The sequence below is a fragment of the Eretmochelys imbricata genome, chromosome 1, assembly GCF_965152235.1.
Source record: "Eretmochelys imbricata isolate rEreImb1 chromosome 1, rEreImb1.hap1, whole genome shotgun sequence".
Lineage (NCBI taxonomy): Eukaryota > Metazoa > Chordata > Testudines > Cheloniidae > Eretmochelys > Eretmochelys imbricata.
The window spans coordinates 112628544-112651818 of NC_135572.1; the positions used below are offsets into that span (position 1 = coordinate 112628544).

General features: G+C 40.9%; 1 protein-coding gene across 6 annotated transcripts in view; it reads left to right on the plus strand.

The window, feature by feature from the left end:
- Positions 1-23275, plus strand: part of TFDP1 (transcription factor Dp-1) — a 98987-nt gene that overhangs the window by 50091 nt on the left and 25621 nt on the right. For 5 of the 6 annotated variants that reach the window (XM_077813887.1, XM_077813895.1, XM_077813913.1 and 2 more), the window contains 5 exons: positions 1179-1285; positions 7331-7452; positions 9032-9197; positions 9372-9518; positions 17999-18067. In XM_077813887.1, coding sequence (XP_077670013.1) covers positions 1179-1285; positions 7331-7452; positions 9032-9197; positions 9372-9518; positions 17999-18067 — 611 coding nt within the window. The remainder of the gene's footprint in view (positions 1-1178; positions 1286-7330; positions 7453-9031; positions 9198-9371; positions 9519-17998; positions 18068-23275) is intronic. The other variant, XM_077813917.1, reaches the window with a different exon arrangement.

Here is a 23275-nt window from a genome sequence, read left to right on the forward strand (position 1 = left end):
GACAGAAAAACCCCTTCTTTCACTGTAGGCTGCATTTATGTAACAGGTTATTCCAGCATAGCTACAGCACTGTAGCTTTGCCACTATATGTATATAGTCCCCGTAACATATACATGGCCTGAAAGGGTTGGGATGAGGAGAGTGTCCTGCCCAATAGATTTTTCTTGTCTTTCTGACTTAAACTCTGGAAGACAAGGACACCATATTTCACCTCAGTCAGCTGGGGGGGCGGGGGGGAGAGCCAAGGACCTCTGGCTTGTTGCTTCCAAAATGCCAGGTATCAACTAAATTACAGCCTTAAGCGCTTGAAGGATTGCCTACCATGTTGTTGCTGTTGCAGCAACAATTGACTCCAATGTTTTACCTTGGCCTCAAGCACAGAATAGTTAGGAATATATGGCTTGGAGATTATGCAAAGCCAGTTTCTGCTGCTGAATTTCTGCCCTAAATAGCTAATGGCTTGGCTACTACCTTGCTGTTGAGTGGGGGGAGGCCCTACAAAATTGCACAGCTGAGCAGGAAGGAGCCCCTTTAATTTTAGCTGGGCCTGCTACACTGCTCAGCTTTCTCTCTTCAAATACCAATTTCCTGCAGGTCCTGGGGTGCTGCAGTAGGCAGTGGACTGGATGTTGTGGTAGTCGGTGGGTTCGGGCTCCTGTTCTCAAAAATTCCCTCACTGCTGGGGAGGGGGAGAAAGGGACCTATCAAGGACAGAGAAAAATGGGAGAGACACTGCCTGGAGAGAGTCTTAGTAGAACGTTTTGCTTCTCTGAGCAGAGGTGAGACAGTTCTATGAACAACTCCACCTGTTGGTACTACATTGTGAGGCTAGGAGAGAGTGGGTTTTGGGATATTTGTTTTTTAAAAGCTTGGAAGATTTAATGGATCACAGAGCATCAATTGTCCACAGCAGAGAAAGATTGGGAGGGCATACTGGGAATCTTAATTTTGTGTTTGTTTGAAGGAAGGAAAAATATATTACACTAATATACTAGTATATATTTCCATTCGTAGGGTGCTTTTATGCACATCTTCAGAAATTTTGTTTTTGATGCTTGTGTAGATGCCTATTGAAAACTAGTTTTCACTGAATTTTATGTGCTTTGATATTAATAGGAATTTAGATTTACTGAAAGAAACAAAGCTGACCTGAAAATTTGTATTTATATTTGTTTTAGGGGTTGTTTCATTAGTGGCTGTTCATCCTTCTACAGTAAATACACTTGGAAAACAGCTCCTGCCAAAAACGTTTGGACAGTCTAATGTCAACATTGCACAGCAAGTGGTAAGGAGAGTTTAAATTTTTTTTGCCTTTGGTTGTACATATGAATCTAACTGTGTGGTTCAGTGTAAATGCATCATATAAAGCATCAGTTGTTACTAGTTCTATGTAGAACGTACCGTCTCACTTTTCTGTATAGTAAAGGCTTCTTAGTATGACTTTAAATTGTACTCGGAACATTAGTTGTTTTTGTGGGGAGAGGGAGCACGTGTTGGGCTAATCATGAAAGTTATTGACAAAAAAGTACATCAACCCTCAATACTTCAGACTACTGAATATTCAGATTCCTCTATTGTCTGTCAATCTTTCTGTGATAAATCCATGACACTTTCAAAACACACCAACCTGAAACTTTATCCAAAAGCCCATTTGCAAATACGTTATTGAGATCAAAATTGGAAAATCAGTGGGATTTTATAGATTTTTTTTGTCCATATTTTAAAAAATGGTTATTTCAGACATTTCTGCTGAAAAGCGTATTGTAATTTTAAAAAAAGCAAAATGTGTATAGACTGGATTACTTAAGGAGCTGGTGATCAGATAAAATGATTGTCTCGACAATGCACGTTCCAAGTGCAATCCATATTACTGCAATAGCAAACAAAACCATTTGGTGAGCCATGTGACATGAACTGATATATTTATTCTGTTACGTAGGGAGAGGTGTTATAGTTAGCGTCTCTGCGGAGTAACTTTTTTGCCAAGGATTTTAATTTGCATAGAAACTGAATTATATTCTCATCTGTAAAAGTGGTTCAGGTTGTTACATTTGCAAGACACTGGGGGCACAACTGCTGCCTTTACTGTACTGTTCTCTGGGGAAAAACAGGACTTCAGCATAGCACCTTTCATAAGCATTTCATTTTATAAAAGAAAAAATAGGTGCCATTGTATAAACACATTTGAATTCGTATGTGCATGTGCGCGTGGTTTAATGTGGATTGATTTTCAGTATACAAACACAGCACTAAGAGAATTGGTGGGGAGGGGAACTGAGCAAGAAGTGGTGTTATTGCTGAGAGAATTCAAGAAGCTACAGAGTTTTGCACGCACACACTGCACTTTATACTTCTGTAGCTAAGACGGTTCAACAATCGCCTCACTCCCCAGTTTAGACTGTACAGTTATACCAGTATGCCAATAAGCTAAACTGATTTGACTGCATCCACAGTAGGGATGTGGTAATTCACAGAAGTTGCATTTGTATAACTATTTCAGTCACGGGTATGATTTTTTTTTTTTTAAACTGAAATAGTTATATAGGTACCAAGTCTTTGTATACACCGATCCTAAGACAGTTCAGCTGCAGACAGTTCTCAAGAGTCTCCACTGAGACTGTGGACTACGACCTAATGAAATGTTTGTATGACTGCAGACTATTTTATTGCATTGCAGTTCCTGTTATGAATTAAATCAGCTATTGATTTGATGTCACAGTGTAAGTCGTATGTGGTAATGACTGAGTAAAATTGGTCCTTTGTATGGGGCATTTTATCCTTTAGGTTTTCAGACAAGGAAATTAAAAATTCTGCAGCACTTACATTAGCTTTATTAAGCTTAATTCAGTAACCCAGTGATGAAACTACTTTTAGAAGTATTGGTATCAAAGCAGGGGATAGCCAGGTTAGTCTGTATCCACAAAAACAACAGGGAGTCCAGTGGCACCTTAAAGACTAACAGATTTATTTGGGCATAAGCTTTCGTGGGTAAAAAACATCTGGAAAAGTGGATTTTTACCCACGAAAGCTTATGCTCAAATAAATCTGTTAGTCTTTAAGGGGCCACTGGACTCCATTTTGTTTTTGTTATCAAAGCATACTCATAACGTCACAGCGTGGATTTGATTTAAATCACTAGTTAGGAAGACTCTATTTAATCATGGATTTCTACATAAAAGTGCATTCTTGTTGGTTGTTATAACCTTAATACAGATTCTTCACAACTCGGAGATAGATGTAGGTTTCATTTTTAGAAAGTACACACTAGACATTTTTTTAAGTGATTTATTTAGAAAACTTTTCAGATTAGTTTTACAGCTATATCAGAAATGAATGATTGATTGTTTTGGTTATTTCATTTACCAAAGGTAATTGAAGCAGATATTTATGAAGTCACTGGGAGGTGAACTATCTCCAATTCAACAGGTTAATCATTAATAATTGGAGGATTTGCTTGCCATGCTGTATTAGGGGGAGGAGAACACGAGACAGACATTTAAATTGTTTTATTTATCTAAAACAACAATATTATGTATTCTGGATTTTTTTCAACAGCAAACATACAATATTGCAACAAAACAAGCATATGAATTTTTGAATTTAGTTAAACATTCAAGTTTTTTAAAATTGGGTTTGTTTTTTGTTAAAATTTGTTTTTACCTGAAATAGTTTAAATAAAATATTAAAAAAAAAAAAAAAAACCCAACAAATTGACTATGTCAGCCAGGTCAATATGAAAAACTTAAAATATTGGCTTCTTCAGTTAACTCAGTTGTCTTCACCTTCGCATTCCTGTTTGTACATAATCTGGAAAAGAAAAACTAGCTTTCCTGCTTTTTCAGGTCCCACACGATTTCTCAATTTGGAATGAATTAGTCCAAAGGAGGAAAATATTTTTTCTACACTGGCAGAAGAAACTGCTGCTGTTAAAGGGAGATTATCACTTCAACAGTCTCTGAATCCACTTAAGTGACTTCCACCAGTTCACTGGTGTGACTTTCTTTAAAACATCATCAGCAAACATATTTCTTGAATTGTTCACCCTTAACTTTGAAGTTTATTATAGTTGGCATTATGGAGGGATGATTGCTGGATGTCCATGTCATAGCCAACTCCTTTCATCATCTTCAGCACAGCTTCTCAGGATGTTGTTTCATTTGGTCAACCAGGCCCTGCCTCTATTTTTTGCTCAAACGTGACAATTCAAGAATAATTCAGAAGGAAGACCGGCAGTCCTTAAGAAAAAAGTACGAAATAAAAAAGTTTATCAAGCTGAAGATCCTGCATGTTCAGACATGTTCCTTTCACCATCTTCAACGCAGCTTCCTCCTGAGAAGGACCACTTCTCATGATGTTGTTTCATTGGGCAACCAGGCCTTGCATTTGTTTGTTGCACTGTTTACATTTTGCATGCATGCCTGTCTTACCCACAGGTAGAGGAACTTCATTAAAATATTCCCAAACTGGGTCTCTTTTATGGCCTGCTGCCGTTATAGGTTTTCCCTTCTAGTGAGAGAATGGTATGGTAGATCTCAAATCAATGAAGGCTACACTGAGAAAGGCCTCAAGACTTCTGGAATATGCTGCTCAAACAGTTTCACTTTTGTTTCTACTGCCTGTCCCTCCCTTCTCACATTTATCGCCAGACTTCTTCTCCTTGTCCAGATCTATTCCTCCCCCAACAATCTTCTATTCATTGAACTTTTTGAAACTTTGCACTTTTGGAGAGAGGTAAGGGATTGACTCTGTACACAAATTTGCAGAGGAACAATAGGGTTGAGGTCTGTTATTTCTCACCTCTATATATTTATTTATTCATTTATTTTAAAACATTTTTGCTGTTAACAACAAGGTTATCTCTGGAGACACAAATCTGCAGTTTGAGAACTGCAAAACTAAGCATCTTTGATGGTATCTTCTAGACTGAGCATTGAGTCCCTTTGGGTAGATAGAAATGTTAACCTAAATAATCTATACAGAAGCCCCTGGAACCCCATAAATTGGATCCCTAGTTCATGAACTATTGGAACTCATTTACAAAACTTTCCTCATATATTACATGAATATATTGGCTCATACTATAGAATTAGAATATATAATCCCTATTCCATGATGAGATATTTTGAGCTAATGTATCGTAATTACAACTATCTTTAGATAGGTTTTTCCTCAAAAAGCATTTTATCAAAAAAATCTGATTTTTTTTATTTTAAGTCGTTGATTTTTATCTACCCTGAAAATAACTCTAAATACCTCTGAATCTGAAAAATATATATATATTTTTGGTTTTGACCCCCATTTTCTTCTCTGTAACACATGAAATATTTTCTCTGAAATAAATACAAGTGGCCAAACAGGCATCAAAGATGGCTGTATTTAAAAAAATGTATTTACACTTAGATTATAGTCATTCAGGTGGAGTGATCTAACAGACGTAATATGGAGTCTTAACAGGATGATTTTGCTCAGTGAAAGAGTACTGTGGCACATAAGAGGAGTGCTACAGACCTTGTGAATATTTAATAGTACTTAAAATGAATCTCTGATCTAGAACAAGTCAGAAAATACTTATATGTAACAATCATAAAATTAAAGGGCTTGTGCCTTGCTTCGATCTTCAAAGAAGGCCTACACCTTCTTTGAAAGGCTGTCTTTTACACTAGCATATCAGGTACCAGCTAGGGAGGAAGAATCTATGGTGCCTGGAGAACTGATGAAACGGGAATGTTGCAAGACCCAAGAGTGTGAAAACTGGGCAGTTTAGTGCGGAGGGGATTAAACACAACTCACTTTCCCAGTGCAGATAAAGATTTTGAACTTTCAGACTCCTCCATTATCCCTGCTGCTGCTGCCGACATTGCCTGAGGAAGCTACGAAGTGCAGCAGAAGTGCTGGGGCTCTTTGAGGAGGAAAATTTTATTAGCTGACATGCAACCCTTTTATGCCTCTTCTTCTGTCAGCAACAGCTAGCAGCATAGTGGGTAGGGGTTCCGGGGGCGTGACGAAAAGGTGACCTTCCACATTAGTTAGAAACTTCTGGATTATGTGGGGAAGGTAATGGGGGGGTGGGAGAAGAGAATTCAGTGCTTTCCAGCAGTTGAAAGGGAGCACAACTGATATGAGAGAGGGAGTCCCTGCATAAGGTATAGAGACAATACCCTGGTAGGAATCCCAAGAGTTTCCCCCTTCTAAGCCTGTAGGGGCTGCAGAGAAAATGGGCTTGGTTTCTCACCAGGGCTTTTGCTAGTGGGCTCCCTGATAATTGTTCATATGGACATCTGGTTAGCAGGTTTAGTCCTGTCCAGTGGGTGATGTGGAAAATCTTTCAAGCTCTGTGATCTTAGTTATTAACACTTGTACTGCCAAAACATCACATCAGGGTAACTCTATTGAAATTGGACTGGGGAAGATGCTTGAGGCAGCTGGGTAGAAGGATACGGAGGCATTTGACACTCAGGAAAATATGGGGGGTGTTTTGAGGTTTTAGCTTTCAGGTTCAATTTAATGCCTTTGTTGGGGAGGTAGATGCAATTTAGATGAATAGGCAGATTTTTCTGCAAAATCAGGAAGGCTATGCTGTATCAGTTCGTTTTAGAGGCTTTTCTTCATAACTATATGCTTTCGAAAGTTATATTGTTATGCAGGATTAGATGTGAAGTACCATCCTACAGCAGAGATGAGGGTTACTGCATCATCCAGTTCTACAAATGTAGAGAAAACAGTGTTCCATATGTACTGCGAAAACTGGCTCTGTTCATGGTAAACCTGATTAATCTGAAGCGGACTGGAAGAGTGACTTTTACCCAAGTCCAAAGCTGTCTGTGTTGGTTTTGTGTTTGATGCAGTAGCAGGAAGGAGAGAGAATCAGAAGAGAGGATGGGGTTGTTCTTTGCAGTAGGCACTACATTTTATGCCTACTTACCAGAGGAGTTACTGGCTTTAGAGTTCCTTTTTGTTTGCTTTCTATTATAAGCTTAGTTTATCCTTTTCTCTTTAATTTTTTTCTGACTTACTAGTGTTAAGTTGTTGAGGCTTGCTTTGACTTTTGTCAGATTTGTGCCAAATTTTGATCACAAATCAAGAAAGCAGATGAGGTTGATCAAAGGAAGGAAAAATAAAAACTTGTCACCTGAACATACAGTAGTCTAAGCCAATATGTACAAAACCCATGTACAACTGCAAGGGTTTTCTTTGGTAGGATGATGGTACTTTATTTATCTCATGGAGATAGGTGGAAATAAAGAAATGGCTCCAGAAAGGTGGGGGAAATGCATCTGAATAATGTGGGAGTCTTCTGACTGTATTCCAAATTATTTTGTTTTAACTGTAGGTTATTGGTACACCTCAGAGACCTTCAGCGCCAAATACTATCCTGGTAGGAAGTCCACATACACCCAATTCACACTTTGTATCACAGAACCAGACTGCAGACTCTTCGCCTTGGTCTGCTGGGTGAGCAAAATTCTGTTAAGTTACAAGGGATTCATAGAATTGTTTGGAAATTTTGTCCTAAAGTTCTCTTTTTTGGATTAATGTGCTCTGTAGGTACACTGATATGAAGGAGGGATTTAATTTAAGAGATCTCTAAGTTTTTGTTTAATACCTAGAGTAGAGAGAGAAATAAGAACACCTTTTCACTTCAGTGTAGCAAAAGTCAGATTTCTGAGGAAACAAACTGACACATAGTGTTCTGATGTCATGTTTACACTAAGATAGTGGCTCTTAAAAGAACAAGTGAAATCAACTGAGATTTTTCATCCTCTTGTACTGTCAGATAAAATATAAATGCAATATATTGTTTCAAACCAAACAAGCATAATTCTGTTGACCATTTTAAATGAGAAGCATAAGATCGTAGCTCAACTTGAAGAAAGCTTCACTTCTGGATTTCACATAAACGTGCTTTGGGGGTTTATTACGCACACGATTGTTTTGAAGGACCCACTGATGAATGTAGTTGCTTTAAAGTTAACATTTATTGGGGTGTGTCTTTTTGGGGGGGCCCTAAGAAATATTTATATTAGGGAATTATGGAGTTGTGTTGTTCCTAAAGTATTTAAGCACCCATATATGCAGAAATTGAAAGCTGTTCCATTTGCTGACTTTCATATTTACATTTTATTGTAACAAAATATTTTTTAGTTACCCAGACAATTTTTCATTTGAAATTTATGCTGAGAACTTAACTATCATATTCTTCTAAATGCTTATGCAATAATGCTGAAAGTGCTGTAGGACGCATCTACCCTAGGTTTGAAATATTCATAGTAAAGTTGTAGTCCATGACCATTCAAATCCATATTTTGGTTATTCTGTAATGTTGAATACAATATCAGATTTTCAGTATAACATACTTGACTATTTTAACTGTCCTGAATGTCAGATTATATATGCTCTAGAAAAATAAATTTTAGCTCCTCTAGTTCAGAGGGTTTCTAGTTTTAGCCCTTTCTTTTTTCCCCTCAACTTGCAGATGTTAATATGCAAACACATTCCAATTACACTACTCTCCTCCTTTTCAGAAGAAACTTCTTTACCACTAATTTGACATCTTCTAAAAGTAATCATCCAAATTCATCTCTGATATTGAAACTAGCAGAGTTACAGCAGGGATGAATTTAGCTTGACGTGTTTCATATTCAAGATAAAACCAAGAATTAGTTGTAAATTTAATCAGATCCATGATTCGTAGAATCATAGAATATCAGGGTTGGAAGGGACCTCTGGAGGTCATCTAGTCCAACCCCCTGCTCAAAGCAGGACCAATCCCCGATTTTTGCCCCGATCCCTAAATGGCTCCCTCAAGGATTGAACTCACAACCCTGGGTTTAGCAGGCCAATGCTCAAACCACGGAGCTATCCCTCCCCCCGCCTACTCAGGCGAGTAACTTTTATTGTCCTGGTCTAGGAGTACAATGCCCTCTTTGCTGATTAAAATTTTTAAGGGTTATATTTCAGAACAATACGTGTTTAACTGGCAAACCAGAAAACTTTGGAATATTGATCGGTTACTTTAAAACATATTTTCTAGGAAGCGCAACAAAAAAGGAGAGAAGAATGGCAAGGGTTTGCGACACTTCTCTATGAAGGTTTGTGAGAAGGTACAGAGAAAAGGAACCACCTCATATAATGAGGTGGCAGATGAGTTGGTTGCAGAGTTCAGTACCACTGATAATCACATTTCACCAAATGAATCGGTAAGTATGTTGCTTGGTTACATGCCACCTGAGTGGGGGAAAATGTGACTTTTTTGTTTTTCCTAATGCTAAATGAAACAGTTGAGACACTACCTGAGTTTACCCATCTACTGTAATACATTTTCAAACGTTTTTGTCACTAGTATGTTTTTGATTAATTCATTGTGTCTACAGCAGGCTTATGACCAGAAGAATATTAGACGACGTGTCTATGATGCCTTAAATGTCCTTATGGCTATGAACATTATCTCTAAGGAGAAGAAGGAGATCAAATGGATTGGTTTACCTACTAACTCGGCTCAGGAATGTCAGAATTTAGAGGTATACATGTGGGAAATTCAGTAGTTGATATTTTTGTTTAGCTAAATCTTAAAGATTTTTAATGTGATCTAATCCTACCTGAATATGGTCTTCTGAGCTATTGGGTATTTGAGTCCCTTTGGGGACTGCCTTTCCAATTCCAGCAGGCGTGAGAGCAAATCACTGTGGACAAGTGTGGCTTGGAGATCGCAATATCAGAATGTTTTATCCACTTTACCTTCCTCCCTCTACCCTATCCCCTCTTCCCATCTCTCTTCTGAGACTGTCCTCACAAGCACCTGCTAAGACAGGATTGTGACTCCCTTCTGACCCTAGGAGCTATAGAACCAGTGCCTGTTCAGCACAAAGGGAAGGGGTTCTATTAAGGTACAGTAACTCCTCACTTGACGTCATCCCGTTTAACGTTGTTTTGTTGTCACGTTGCTGATCAATTAGAGAACATGCTCATTTAAAGTTGCGCAATTCTCCCTTATAACATTGTTTGGCGGCCGCCTGTTTTGTTTGCTGCTTGCAGAAAGAGCAGCCCATTGGCGCTAGCTGGTGGGGGCTTGTAACCAGGATGGTCCGGCAGCCCCCCATCAGCTCCCAGCTCCTCTAAATTCCCTTTGCGGCAGCCACCCAGCAGGCTATCAATCAGGGTGGATTTGATTTAAATCACTAGTCAGGAAGACTCTATTTAATCATGGATTTCTACATAAAAATGTATTCTTGTTGGTTGCTATAACCTTAATACATATTCTTCACAACTCCGCAATAGATGTAGGTTTCATTTTTAGAAGGTACACAACAGACCTTTTTAAAGTGATCTAGTTAGAAAACTTTTCAGCTTAGTTTTACAGCTATATCAGAAAATGAATGATTGTTTTGGTTATTTCATTTACCAAAGGTAATTGAAGGGAGATATTTATGAAGTCATTGGGAGGTGAATTATCTCCAATTCAACAGGTTAATCATTAATATTTGGAGGATTTTCTTGCCGTGCTGTATTAGGAGGAGGAGAACACCAGACAGACATTTAAGTTGTTTTATAAGTCAGTCTTCACCTTTGTTTTCCTGTTCATAATCTGGAAAAGAAAAACAAGCTTTCCTGCTTTTTCAGGTCCCACACGATTTCTCAATTTGGAATGAATTAGTCCAAAGGAAGAAAATATTCTTTCGACACTGGCAGAGGAAGCTACTGCTGTTAAAAGGGAGATTATCACTTCAACAGTGTCTGAATCCAAGTGCTTAAGTGACTTCCACCAGTTCACTGGTGTGACTTTCTTTAAAATATCAGCAAACATATTTCTTGAATTGTTCACCCTTAACTCTGACATTTATTATAGTTGGCATTATGGAGGGATGATTGCTGGATGCCTGTCATAGCCAACTCTTCCTTTTCAGCAGTTAAGGTTTGACCCTGGTACCAACTCTTGAGAATATTTACAAAGAAATGAGCTGGACATAGTGCTTGTCCCATTTGTTTTTTTAATGCTTGTAATTTAACTCTGTCATTGCATATTTCTCTTTTTAAGATCTTCCTCAGTTCCTTCCAAATTTCAACAGCGTCAGCAATAAAACCACTATTTCCCTGCATTGTGTTCAAGGCCACAGAAATAGGCTTCAGGGGACTTGGCGTTTGTTCAGCCCAATATTGAGAACTTTGGCTGTGATAGTGCCATCTATTTTTTCATGATTTTGTTCACAAACTGTCATTGGATTAGGCTAGTTCTTGATATAGTGCTCAAAACAGTCCACTACTGAGTTCCATTGCATGTCTTGTGGGAGAATTAGCTTGGTTCCTCCCACTTTTTTCAGAGCAGCTGCTGAAAAGTGGTGGTTATGGCAGTATTTTTCGGTTTCAACAACTGTATGTTGTTAGCTTGGGACTCTCTTCTAAATAATTTCTTCTCATTTTGGATACATTTGCTGCATTGTCTGTGATCAAGCTGCGTACTAGACATTTGGATTTTTTCGCCACAGTTTGTTATAGCTTTTACTGCTGCTACTTGTAAATACTCTGCCTTTTGTGCATTTCATGATGTATCAATTGTTTCTGTAAGGAAGACATTCCCTTCTTCTGTTGTCACAGAGGCACATACAATGGGATCATTGTGGACACCCATCAAGATTCAGGTTAACAATTTTATCCTCTAGACCTTTTGCACACTGCTCAATTTCTCTTTCATACGCTTTATCCAGCAATTTGCCTGCAACATCTGTGCTGTTGGGTAGACTGTATCCTGGTCTTAATGATTGAACCATGTTAATGAAATGTGGGTTCCCAGTCATACGGAAAGGAGAGTTTGTTGCATAAACAAACCCGGGCAATTTTTTCATCAATTACCTCTTTTTTGTAATCTGCTGGTTATCACAAACTTATCTATGGTTGTTTCTGGATGATGGAGATTTTTTTTTTCTTTTTGCTATACTGTGGCTATGTGACCTACATGATGTGATGAAACATTGTCATTGGCAGATAAGTCTGAAACTAGAGAAAATGATGGTGATCTTGAAGGTGGATAGTCTTCAGAATCCTGTATGTCAAGGATGGATTCTCCTAAACAAAATAAGTCAATGCAGTTATTTAATTATTATTCCCATGCTGCTCCTTTAGTATTAGTCATTGCATTCACTGACACGCAGTACTACTTTAAAGGTGAAATTGTAAAAGGAAGATCTGCCTATTTCAGCTATTTATTTTTTTATCACAATTGCATCTAAAACTCTCTTTTTTGCTCAAACGTGACAATTCAAGAATAATTCAGAAGGAAGACAGGCAGTCCTTAAGAAAAAAGTACGAAATAAAAAAGTTTACCAAGCTGAAGATCCTGCATGTTCCGACATGTTCCTTTCACCATCTTCAACACAGCTTCCTCCTGAGAAGGAACACTTCTTATGATGTTGTTTCATTTGGGCAACCAGGCCTTGCATTTCTTTGTTGCACTGTTTACATTTTGCACGCATGCTTGTCTTACCCACAGGTAGAGGAACTTCATTAAAATATTCCCAAACTGGGTCTCTTTTACGGCCTGCTGCCATTATAGGTTTTCCCCTCTAGTGAGAGAATGGTATGGTAGATCTCAAATCAATGAAGGCTACACTGAGAAAGGCCTCAAGACTTTTGGAATATGCTGCTCAAACAGTTTCACTTTTGTTTCTACTGCCTGTCCCTCCCTTCTCACATTTATCGCCAGACTTCTCCTTGTCCAGATCTATTCCTCCCCCAACAATCTTCTATTCATTGAACTTTTTAAAACTTTGCACATGTCCCACTCCTGCCCCCCACTCCTTTATCCCATCTCCACAGAGCGGTGAAGGGGAGGGACATGACAGGGCTCACGACGTGGGGAGCTTGCTGGAAGTAACTGCTGTTTCAACTTGCTGATCTACTTAAAAAGGCAGTGTACTTGGAGTAGGATCAGTGTGCTTAAAGGGGCAATGTGCAACACACACACACACACACACACACACACACACACACACACACACACACACACACACACACACACACACACACACACGTCTCCCTGCTATGCTGTCTCCCCTCCCTCCGTTCCTGCTGCCTTTTAGAGTGTGAGGCTACATTAACAACAATGTATTAACCCTTGAGGGCTCAGCTGAGTGCTAGTTCATCATTTAGCAGTAAGGTGTTCCTTGGGAAATATCCCACCCTCCGACTCTACCACCTCTACCAAGCTTCACAATCATCATTGCTGTGTGCAGTATTAAACTGTTTGTTAAAATTTATACTCTTTTGACTGACGAAAAAAATTTCCCTGGAACCTAACTCCCACCCCCCCCCATTTACATTAATTCTTATGGGAAATTGGATTAGCTTAACATCATTTAGCTTAAAGTAGCATTTTTCAGGAATATAACCACAACTTTAAGCGAGGAGTCACTGTACTTCCTGGTCCCAAAAAACAATGGAGGGTTTTGACCCATCCTAGAGCTAAGTATCCTGAACAAATTTTGAAGGTTAAAAATTTCAAAGGATTTTCAGCCCTTGACATACAAGAAACTTATTTCCATACAGTGATCTATCCTTCCCATAGGAGATTTCTTCATTTTGCATTAGGCCAAGATCATTTACAATACTGGGTACTCCCATTCAGTCTCTCCTCTGCTCCCAGAGTGTTCTCAAAAGTTCTGGCAGTAGTCTTGCCTATCTCTGCAGAGAAGCAATCGTAATATAACCGTATCTTGATGATTGTCTGCTGAAGGGTCGATCTTATGATGAGACCTTGTTCGCCACTCAAAAGGCCATAGCACTGTTCATCGAGCTAGGACTTCAGTTAAATATCCAGTAGTCTGCTTTAATGTGTGCAATTACTAGAATTCATAGGTGCATCTGCAGATACAGTAACTGCCAAAGCCTACCTTCCACCACCCAGGTTTATGACACTATCGAATCTTACCACCACAATCTAGGTCAGCCAGGAACTGCCTTCAACATTTGGGGCATATCTCAGCATGTACCTTCATAGTAAACCATGCAAGATTGCATTTTCACTGCCTCCAGCAATGACTTCAACCATCTACTTTCCAAACAAACACAGTGTGGATGGACAGGTCTCAGTTCCCCAATTCATAAAGGCCTCTCTTGATTTGTGGAAAGACACCCCCATCCCCCCACAATGTCTGTGCAGGATTTTTCTTTACCCAGCCACCTCCAACTGCTGTAATAACAGATGCATCTCTTTTGGGATGGGGAGTACACCTAGATACTTGAATTGCTATATATTCATCCTCACAAGATCACCCTACACGTTAGCTTGCTGGAACTCAGCAGTCAGAAATGCCTGTCTCCATTTTATGCCATTGATCAGAGTCAGGTGCATCAAGAGCATGACAGAAAATGTGGCCTGCATGTTTTATGTTGACCAGCAAAGGGGAGTGAGATCGCATTCCCTTTACTCTAAGCCATAACACTATGGAATTGGTGCATACTCAGTCATATCTACATATTTGCAGTGTACCTTTCTGGCATTCAGAACATCATAGTAGACTCGCTAAGCAGAAATTTTGCACAGGATTATGAATGGGAGCTAGACCGTTGGATTCTCAGTTGCTTATTTTAGATTTAGGTCTTCTGTAGGGGGACCTCTTCATCATTACCATGAACAAGAAGTGCACTCAGTTCTGTTCAAGAGAGGGACTGGGTTGCCACTCCTGGGGGATGCCTTTCTCCTTCTTTGGACACTGTGGCTATTGTTTGCTTTTCTCCCAGTGTCTCTAATATTGAAAGTAGAGAACAAGACAGAAGAAGGCCAACTTTATACTGATAGTCCCAATGTGGCCAAGACAGACATGGCTTCCTTACCTCATGCAGCTGGCAGATCATCAGGCAATTAGTCTCCCAGTCATTCCCCATCTCCTCTCTCTGGATACTGGTTGGTCCTTCATCCAAACCTCTGCGTTCTTTGCCTCAAAGCATAGCTCATCGATGGTTCATAGGGATAGAAACTACCTGCTCTGCAGGTGAAAAGGGTATTTTAAATAGCAGGAAGGACTCTACGCACAATACCAACGTGCAAAAGTGTAATATATTTAGCCATTGGCGCATTCTGCGACATCTTTCACCTTTCATCATCTTTGCTATTGGTCTACATTCTGTAACTGAAGAACTCATGGTTATCTCAGAGTTCTGTTAGAATTCACTTGGCAGCTAGCATGACTTATTCCATTCTCTGGCAGAAGGTTTCTCAGTGTTTGCTCACACGATTAAGGTGAGAATTGTCAAAAGTCTGGGGAAACTCTTCCCTCAAATTAAACATTCTACTCTGGTTTGGGACCTCAGTGCTCAGGTGCCTATGATACCTACCTTTGATTCAATGGTTCCCTGTTCACTACTGAATTTATCTATGAAGATGGCCTTGTTGGTAGCCATTAGGTCTGCTCAAAGAGTTGGAGAGAGAGGGGGTCCCTACAGGCAACCCTTGTCTTTGCTGTATTTGTCAAAGATAAATTTTTACTACAGCTTCACCCAAAGTTCTTAACTAAGCTATCAGCAGAATTCTGTATTAACCAGGTTATTCATTTCTCAGTTTTCTTCCTCAAACCATATCTGGCTAGGGGGATGCTGCATTGCGTAAGAGCGCATTAGTCTTTTACATGGACAGAACTAAATTATTTAGAAAATGTCCCAAATTGTTTGTATCAATTTGCTGACAGATGTAAGGAATCTACAGTTTCCAGACAAAGACTCTCTAGGTGGGTATCTGGATGCATCATTTCTTGTGATCAGTATAATGATATTCAGCCTCTTCTTAGGGTATTAGCCCATTCAGCAAGGTGTGTCTCTACCTTAGTAGTTTTTCTCAAGAATGTTTCCATCACTGAGATCTGTAGAGCTGCAACTTGAACCTCTATACACACTTCTTTTCAAAGCACTTTGTAGTAATCTATAATTCAGCTTTGTATGCTGTGTCTGGCTCTGCACTATTATTTCAGTATTGGACTTGACTCCAAAGCCCCCTCTTTTTCGTGAGGATACTGCTTGGTGGTCACCTGAAATGGAAAACCCATAGGAACACGGCTTGAAGGAAAGGTTACTCATCCTGTGCAGTAACTGTAGTTCTTCAGGATAGTGTGTGTCCCTATGAATGCTCTAGCTCTGCTTTGGGGTTTCCTTTAAGAGACCTTGCAGTCTAGATGGAACTGAGTGCAGTTCACCTGCACAGCTCTATATGACCTTGGCGCAGGGCATGTACAAGCTGAATGGGCACTGCTACTGAAAATCTCCAATCCAAGCTGCATCCTTCTGAAGAGGAGCACCGATACATAGGGCCCTACCAAATTCACGGCCATGAAAAATGTGTCACAGATGGTGAAATCTGGTCTCCCCCTGTGAAATCTGGTCTTGCGTGTGCACTTACCCTATACTGTACAGATTTCACAGGGGAGACCAGTGTTTCTCAAATTGGGGGCCCTGACACAAAAGGAAGTTGCAGAGGGGTCGCAAGGTTATTTTAGGGAGGTTGCAGTATTGCCACCCTTACTTCTGTGCTGCCTTCAGATCTGGTGGGCTGGAGTCGGGCGGCTGTTAGCTGGGCACCCACCTCTGAAGGCAGTGCACCACCAGCAGCAGTGCAGAAGTAAGGATGGCAATAGTATACCATGCCACCCTTACTTCTGTGCTGCTGCCTTCACATCTGGGCAGCTGGAGAGTGGCAGCTGCTGACTGAGGGCCCAGCTCTGTAGGCAGCAGCACAGAAGTAAGGCTGGCAATACCATACCATGCCATCCTTACTTCTGTGCTACTGTTGACTCCGGCTCTGCCTTCAGGGGTGGGCACCTGGCCATACTCCTCATAACTGGTACTGCAGTTAGTATTGTAGCAGCCAGAATTAGCAAATTATTGCTGTTCTTCTTTCTGTGCAAATTAAGACCCAATCTGAATTTCAAACTTTCAAATTCTCAGGCATTTGATTCTTACATAAGAAAAAATTATTTCAGTTTCTTTTTATTTGGAGGAAGTGTGTAACGTGGAAATGGGTAAAAAAAATTTTTTAACTTCCAAACAAAACGCAGCATTGCCTCTAGACTGAGCCTAACCAGCCCAAGAGAGTAGCTTTTCCAGGAAGTTTTGAGTATTTGGAAATAGAGATTATAATGTGAGTTCTGTTGTAATTTTAGTTATAACTGAGTTTACCCAGGTACCTTTTATAATAAATGTGGGGTTTTTATAAACTTGTAAAATTGCACTGCTTAATGCACAAACAATACTGTCCTGTATCAACGGAAAATGTGTAGCTTCACCCTTTAAATAAATGTTTCCAAAACAGGCCAAGTATTCAGGGATATAGGTTTTTCTGAAAATTTTACCCCAAACCCCGTTTTCTAAAGCATCGTACTCATTTAGGCCTTCATCCCTGTCAATGGGATTGTGTCTTGTAAGTGCCTACATTCCTTTTGAAGATGAGATTTAGGTGTATAAATCAGTAAGGCAGTGGAATGTTGAGTGTAGCAACTCCTGAATACCTTTAAAAATCTGGGCCTTAAGATAAATCCTCTTGACTGCTAGGTACTTCTGAAATTATCTATAGTGTATATGTTCGCTGGAGTTTGTTGTTTTGACACCTATGATTTCATAACACACAATTTGCTGTAATGAGTAAGGTCTTTGGCTTGAAATAATCTTGCAAATAGTTTTAGTTTAATTGTGTTAATATGTAAATATCTGAATTAAACTGTCAAAGCACACCACATATGAGATTTCTCTTTCACTAGCTTAGATAGTATATGCCATAAATTTAAGTTTTGAACCTGGGACTATCTTTTTATATGTGATTTTAATATAATGTCCACTCTCTAGTTTCCAATTGATGTAAAAACTTTTGTTTTTTGAGACCGTACACTAAAAAGCAGTATAAAATTATAATTTATTAAAATTCAGTGGATGGCATTTTTAGACATTTTTAATGTCAAATGTTTTCATCATAAAATATATTTGAGTATGAAATACTGTTAAAATAAAACCCCTTTTCTTTCTGAAGGTGGAGAGACAGAGAAGACTTGAAAGAATAAAGCAAAAACAGTCTCAGCTACAAGAACTTATTCTACAGGTACAGTCAAGGTACTCTTGTCTGTAGGGCAAGGTAACTTGTATTTGTATACCAGTTTTCTTACACATATTAAAAACAAAAGATCTAGCAGGAGATGGAAGAATACACACCCAATGTGAATTTAGCACTGTAGCCAAGATTGTTGTCAGCTTCTCCTACAGCACAAGAACCCAATGTTCTGTGTTAAATTCTGTGGCAGCTTCAAGTGCATTTTAACTGACAATGACAATATAACCTTTTTATTCCTTGAATTTTGACATTCAGTTCAGATCTCAGATTTGAAATGTATGTTTATTTTACAGCTGTTCTCATATTTGAAAATTTTATTTATAATGAGTACTGGCATTTTATTTTCTGTGATTTGTGACCTAAGAATACAGCCCTGTCACCAAATTTGTCTGCCAAATATATTACAGTAGAAAATTAAGTTTTGAGTCCTCATGTTTGGAAAAATAACTTTCGGTATGTGAACCAGTTCCATGTTGAAACACTAATTCTAAAAGATGTGAGATACACCACTTTTCATTTCAATGGAGTAACTCTGAAATGTAGTTTATTGTTAATTTAAAAGCCAAATTTAAACTCTTTCTTTGCTTATCACTTTAGCAGAAAGATCTAGATAATGTTCTTCTTCCAGTAGTGTTCCTATGGTTCCAGTAGTGTTCCTACTGTAGGTGTGCTTGTGTCCCTAAGCTGCTGATCTGAGAAGTTCAGCAGTAGTGTCCATTAGGCCAGCACATCTGCTATGTCTCCTCATTCTATGCCATGAGGCTAGTCAGCTCATGCCAGCTAAACCCTCTGTTTCTTCTCAACTGCCCCTGGCTAGAGACAGAGCTATTCACAGTCAGAAAGTAACTATCCTAACCATTTGCATTTTTATAGTTAGCTAGTCTCAAAGGGCAGGTCTACACTGCAGCAGGGATAGATGCTCTGAGATCGATCCACTGGCAGTTGATTTAGCAGGTCTATTAAAGACCTGCCAAATCAACTGCAGATTGCTCTCCAGTTGATCCCTGTACTCTACCCCCTGATGAGAAGAGTAAGGTAAGTCGACAGGAGGTTTTCTCCCATCGACCCCCTGCGATGTAGACCCCACGGTAACTCTACCTAAGGTACATCGACTCCAGCTACGTGAATAACGTAGCCGGAGTTGCATAACGTAGGGCGACTTACCGCGGTAGTGTAGACATAGCCTTAGTTAGTAAAGTTGTGCGGTTTTTTCCTTACGTCATTTTTTTCTGTTTTAAAAAAAAAAAAAAACTTTTTTTTTTTTTAAATACCCCGCATTTACTTCCTCACTGTGGGGACCCTTTCCCCTACGAGATATGCTTGGTTCACGGGCTTCAAGAAGAGCCTCGCTTGCAAGGAGGCAATCCCGGTTGCAGACAAGCATTCCCAATGTATTTGCTGCCTCGAGGAAAGCCACATCCAGCAGATGTGAGGTCTCTGCCAGCAACTCATGCCATGCTCATGTAATGACACAGAGCTCCGACAGAAGATTATCTTCATGGAGCCAGCTCTCAGACCCTCTCAGGACATGCTCCATGAGTCACCTGGCAGATGTGAGTCTTTCTCACAACGCTTTACATTCTAAAGGCTGTGGGTTGAAGAGAAGCAAGCTTCTGACCCTTTTCACAAGTCATTGGAGAAGAAGGTGGGAAGCCCCCATAGTGAGCCCCGAAATAGGCATAAGTGATCCCAATCACGCTCAATATCTTTGGCACCAACACCTTCCCAGCATGGTACCCACACCTCACAGAAAATGACAGCAGCAGGTACCATTGACATACCGATGGACCGAATGGGTACAGGCACTGAGTCATCGGCACCGATGGACAGGAGTAAGCTCTCCACTAAAATGGTGCTCCTGGTTCGTGAGTGTCTATCAGTACTGTCATCAACACCTCATCTGGCACCTGAGTGAGTGGTACGGGCAAGATCCTTGTCCCCCCGGCACCATGCTGGTCAGTACCAGCAGAATTCCGTCATTCCAGAGACCTCTTCATATCAGATGTACAGAAGTCCCCGCTTCTCGACATCGGGACCTCCACACTGAGCCTCTGCCTAGCACGGTAATCATCCCTGTTGCCATGCCACTCTTCTCTGCTGTCTAGCAAGGGTTCAGACAGCGAGCCAGAGGAAGTGGTAGTACTCCTTCCAGGCTCCGTGTGGTGCCCAGTATGAAAAGGATCCTAGAGTATACCCTGAGATGGCGCCACCAACACCATCCTGATATGACCATTCACGGGCACCATTGCTGGGCTCTGTACCCACCACCCCAGTGGCCATATTGAGACCAGCATATTGCCAGCATGCCTCTTGAGCTTTGAGCCTCACCCAAGAACCCTTGATGCACACTCCCTTCGCTGCAGCATCCAGAGCTCTGGAGCCTGTGGAAGACGTTATGGAGGAACATGAGGGCAGTGCTGAGGAAGAAGTGACCCCAGTGACCATAGTTTTATCCGGGGAGGAGGAGGGTATTATACCTTCCCCATCATCTTTGGCTGATGACTTTTGCAGATGCTCTCCAAATACCACTGGAAGAAGTCAGACACCCTCCATTCTTCCTCTTATTAAAAGATCACCCTTCCTATTAACAAGGCCATCTTGGACCCGGCAAGAACAATCTGGCAAACCCCAGCATCAGTAGCACCTACCTGCAAGCAGGCAGACAAAAAATACTATGTCCCAGCTAAGGAAGCTGAATTCCTCTTCTCCCACCATCCATCCAACTCCATCATAGTGGACGCAGTCAACTCCAATGGCCATAAACACCAGATGGGGTCCACTCCCTATGACAGTGACTGGAAGCACCTGGACCTTTTCGGAAGAAAAGCATACTCCTTGGCCACACATCGATTCCATATCACCAGCTACCAAGCCCTCGTGACAAAATAAGATTATATAAATTATTCAGAACTGACTGATTTTATTGAATAGCTGCCGGAGTCACAGCATTACCAATTTAAGGCTATTATCCAGGAAAGCCAGTTAGTGGCAAAGACAACACTGCAGTCTGTCCTCGATGCAGCCGACACAGTGGCGAGGTCCATCTTCATGGTGGTGGTGATGCGACGAGCGTCATGGCTTCATTTGTTGGGCTTTCCCGAAGGAGGTACAGTCAACTGTTGAAGGCCTTCCTTTTGAGGGCATGAAGCTCTTCACAAAAAAGACTGATGCCTCCCTTCACACCCTGAAGGACTCTAGGGCCACTGTCCTTTCACTGGTCATCTACATGCCAGGAGACAAAAAGGAGGTTCAGTCCCTAATCCCAGCATAGACCATGCACACCCCAATATCTGGCTCAATGCCACTACAAGCCAAACAGAAAGAAAAGGAAATTTTCTAGGTGTAAACCACCTGGCCTGCAATCTTTCTCATCCCAGCCGTCTTTGTCCAAACACTAATTTTGGCAGGTTGATCAAGGCATGGATAGACCACTCCTCCAACCACTACAGCTGACCAATGCTATATACCTATTTAGCCACCCATTGGCAGTGTTCCGCAGTGCCTGGGAAAACATAACATCGGACCAATCGGTCATAGAGATCATTCACACTGGGTATTCCATCCATTTTACCTCCCTACGCCCTCTACAACACCTTTCCCCATCCCTCTTCAGGGACCCTTCTCACAAGAGTTTACTACGACAAGAGATAGATCGCTACCTCCAGTTAGAAGCCATAGAACCAGTACCTCAACATCTACAAGGCAAAGGGTTCTACTCTCTGTATTTTCTAATAGCCAAGAGGAAGAGAGCCTGGAGCTCCTATACTAGATCTCGGACCGCTCAACAAGTTTGTCAAAGCTCAAAAATTCAAGGTGGTCACTTTAGCAATGATCGTTCCAGTGTTAGAACAGGGAGACTGGTTTTTGGCCCTCAATTTTTAGGATACCTAATTTCATATCTCAGTCCTACCGTCTCACAGCCAATTTCTCAGATTCACTCTAGAACAAGACCACTACCAATACGCAGTGCTCTCCTTTGGACTATCATCAGGCTGAAGAGTATTTTCCAAAGTTGTCTCAGTAGTAGCCATGCACTTACACTCCCAAGGGATCATAATTTAGCCTTATCTGGATGATTGCTTCCTCAAAGCCCCATCTCTCCTAGAGGCTCACCGAGTCACCAAAACTACAATATGCCTGTTTATAGAATTGGGCCTACAGATCAACGCCCGGAAGTCAACCCGCATTCTAGTACAGCACCTGGAATTTATAGGCGCAGACTTTGACTCGCTATGGGCCACAGTTATTCATCATCATCATCATAGATTTCTCTCCCTGGTTGCACTCATAAAGACCATACAAAGCAGCCCGCTAATATCAGCCAGACACTGCCTCCAACTTTTGGGGCATGTGGCAGTGAGCACAGCGGTAATACCACATGCCAAGCTTCACATGTGATACCTTCAGCTGTGGTTCAGCTCAGTTTGCAGACCAAACCGGGCCAGGTTAGAGAAACCCCTATCACCACTCTCCAGGATCAAAAACTTCTTAGTCCACTGGAAAGACCCAACCAACGTTTGCAGAGGGATTTCCTTCTTGCAGCATCATCTGCTATTGCTTATCACCACCGACACATGGCTCATAGGGTGGGGTACACATCTAAATGACCTTACCACGCAAGGCAAGTGGTCACCCACGGAGATGTCCCTTCACATCAGTGTCCTCAATCTCAGGGTGGTCCAGAATGCCTGCATGCACTTCCTGTCATTGATCAAAGGATCACACATGAGAATTCTAACAGACAACATAGCCTGCCTGTATTACATAAATCAACAAGGGGGAGTCAGGTCACCCTCTCTTTATACAGAAGTGTTAAGACTGGAACTGGTGTATTTCCCACAACATCACACTGTCTGCAGCCTATTTCCTGGGCACACACAACTCAGTCAGTCTCAGCCCTTGTCTACACTGGGGTGGGGGGATCGATCTAAGTTACGCAACTTCAGCTATGTGAATAACATAACTGAAGTCAACATACTTAGATCGACTTACCGTGGTGTATTCTCTGTGGTGAGTCGACTGCTGCCGCTCCCCCATCGGCTCTGCCTGTGCCTCTCGTGGCGCTGGAGTACAGGAGTTGATGGGAGAGTGCTCGGGACTTGGTTTATCACGTCTAGACTAGACACGATAAATCGATCCCTGCTAGATTGATCGCTGCCCACCAATCCGGCGGGTAGTGAAGACATACCCTCAGTTGCA